The sequence below is a fragment of the Penaeus vannamei genome, chromosome 27, assembly GCF_042767895.1.
Source record: "Penaeus vannamei isolate JL-2024 chromosome 27, ASM4276789v1, whole genome shotgun sequence".
NCBI lineage: Eukaryota > Metazoa > Arthropoda > Malacostraca > Decapoda > Penaeidae > Penaeus > Penaeus vannamei.
Window position 1 is genome coordinate 24754272 of NC_091575.1, and position 1360 is coordinate 24755631.

General features: G+C 42.0%; 1 protein-coding gene across 1 annotated transcript; it reads right to left on the bottom strand.

Moving 5' to 3' along the window:
- Positions 1-568: 568 nt before the first annotated feature.
- LOC113814926 (uncharacterized) lies at positions 569-1057 on the bottom strand. The gene is made up of 2 exons (XM_070140678.1): positions 938-1057; positions 569-877 (listed from the first exon to the last, which is right to left on the bottom strand). Exons 1-2 carry the CDS (start codon positions 1055-1057, stop codon positions 569-571), a joined length of 429 nt encoding a protein of 142 aa, XP_069996779.1.
- Between the last annotated feature and the right edge of the window lie 303 nt (positions 1058-1360).

Genomic DNA, 1360 nt, shown 5'->3' on the forward strand with positions numbered 1-1360 from the left:
ATCAAAGTTTTTTATTGTTATTATTATCATTGCTATTATCGTTATTATTCTCATTGCTATTATCGTTATTATTCTCATTGCTATTATCGTTATTATTATCATCATCATTGATATTATCATTATTATTATCTTCTCAGCTTTCTCCCATTTCTATAAGGGGTCGCCGTTTTGGATGAGCCGCCTCCACTGACTTCTATCTTGCGCTTCCTATTCTGTGATTCCTTTCAATTGCAGGTCATCCCTTGCACAGTCTCGCCATCTCTTTCTTGGTCTCCCCCTCTTCCTTCTACCCTGAACCTTCATCTCCATTGTATGTCTTCCAACATGGTCTTCCTCCCTCTCAGCAGGTGTCCATACCACCTCAGTCTCCCTTCCTCTATTTTGTTTTTATAATTCTTCCACCATTGTCGACCCTCTTATGTACTCATTCCTAATACTATCCTCCCTCAACCTTCTCATTTCTGCTACCTCCATCCTTTTCTCGTCTCCTCCCCACCCCCCGTCCCTCTCCGTCTCTTTCCCATTTACTGTTTCTGTTCCATACAGAATGGTTGGTCTAATAACTACCCTATGAAACTTTCCCTTCAGTCTTAGAGGTACTTTCTTGTCCCAGAGGACCCTCAGAGGCAGACCTCCAGTTGTTCCATCCCGCCTGTACTCGATGCTTCACTTCTTCATCCATGTTCCCACAAGCATCCACTATGGACCCCAAGTACGTGACCTTCTGCACTCTCTTTAGCTCTTCTCCATCCGTGTTTATGCTTCGCTCATCAATGCTGGTGCACATATATTCAGTTTTGGACCTGCTTATTCTCATTCCTCTTTCCTCCATTGCTGTTCTCCACCTTTCCAAATTTATATGTAGATCCTCCCTCCTCTGTGCACACAAGGCAATGTCATCAGCATACAATATGCTCTATGACATTGTCTCTCTTACATTCCTGGTCGTCACATCCATCACGATGTTGAAGATGAACGAGCTAAGTTGTCCCACTTTTACCTCAAAGCCATCCGTCTCTCCAACACTGCTTCTCACCCTGTACATTTCTTGTATCATTCTAACATACTTTTCAGGAATCATCTCTCTCTCTGGCTTCTCCAAATCTCAATCATTCTCTCTCAGGCTTCTCCAAATTTCTTAGTCTTGGTGCTCTGTCATAGGCCTTTTCAAGGTCTCTGAATACCATATGTAGATCTCCTTGCTTTTCTTGCTGTTTTTTTTCCATCATCTGCCTAAGACTAAATATAGCATCAGATGTTCCGCTTCCTTTCATAAATTCTTTCCCTATATCTACTTCCTCTCTTAGTCTGCCATCAATTATTCTTTCCAATATTTTCAAGGTGTGGGCCATCAGTTTAA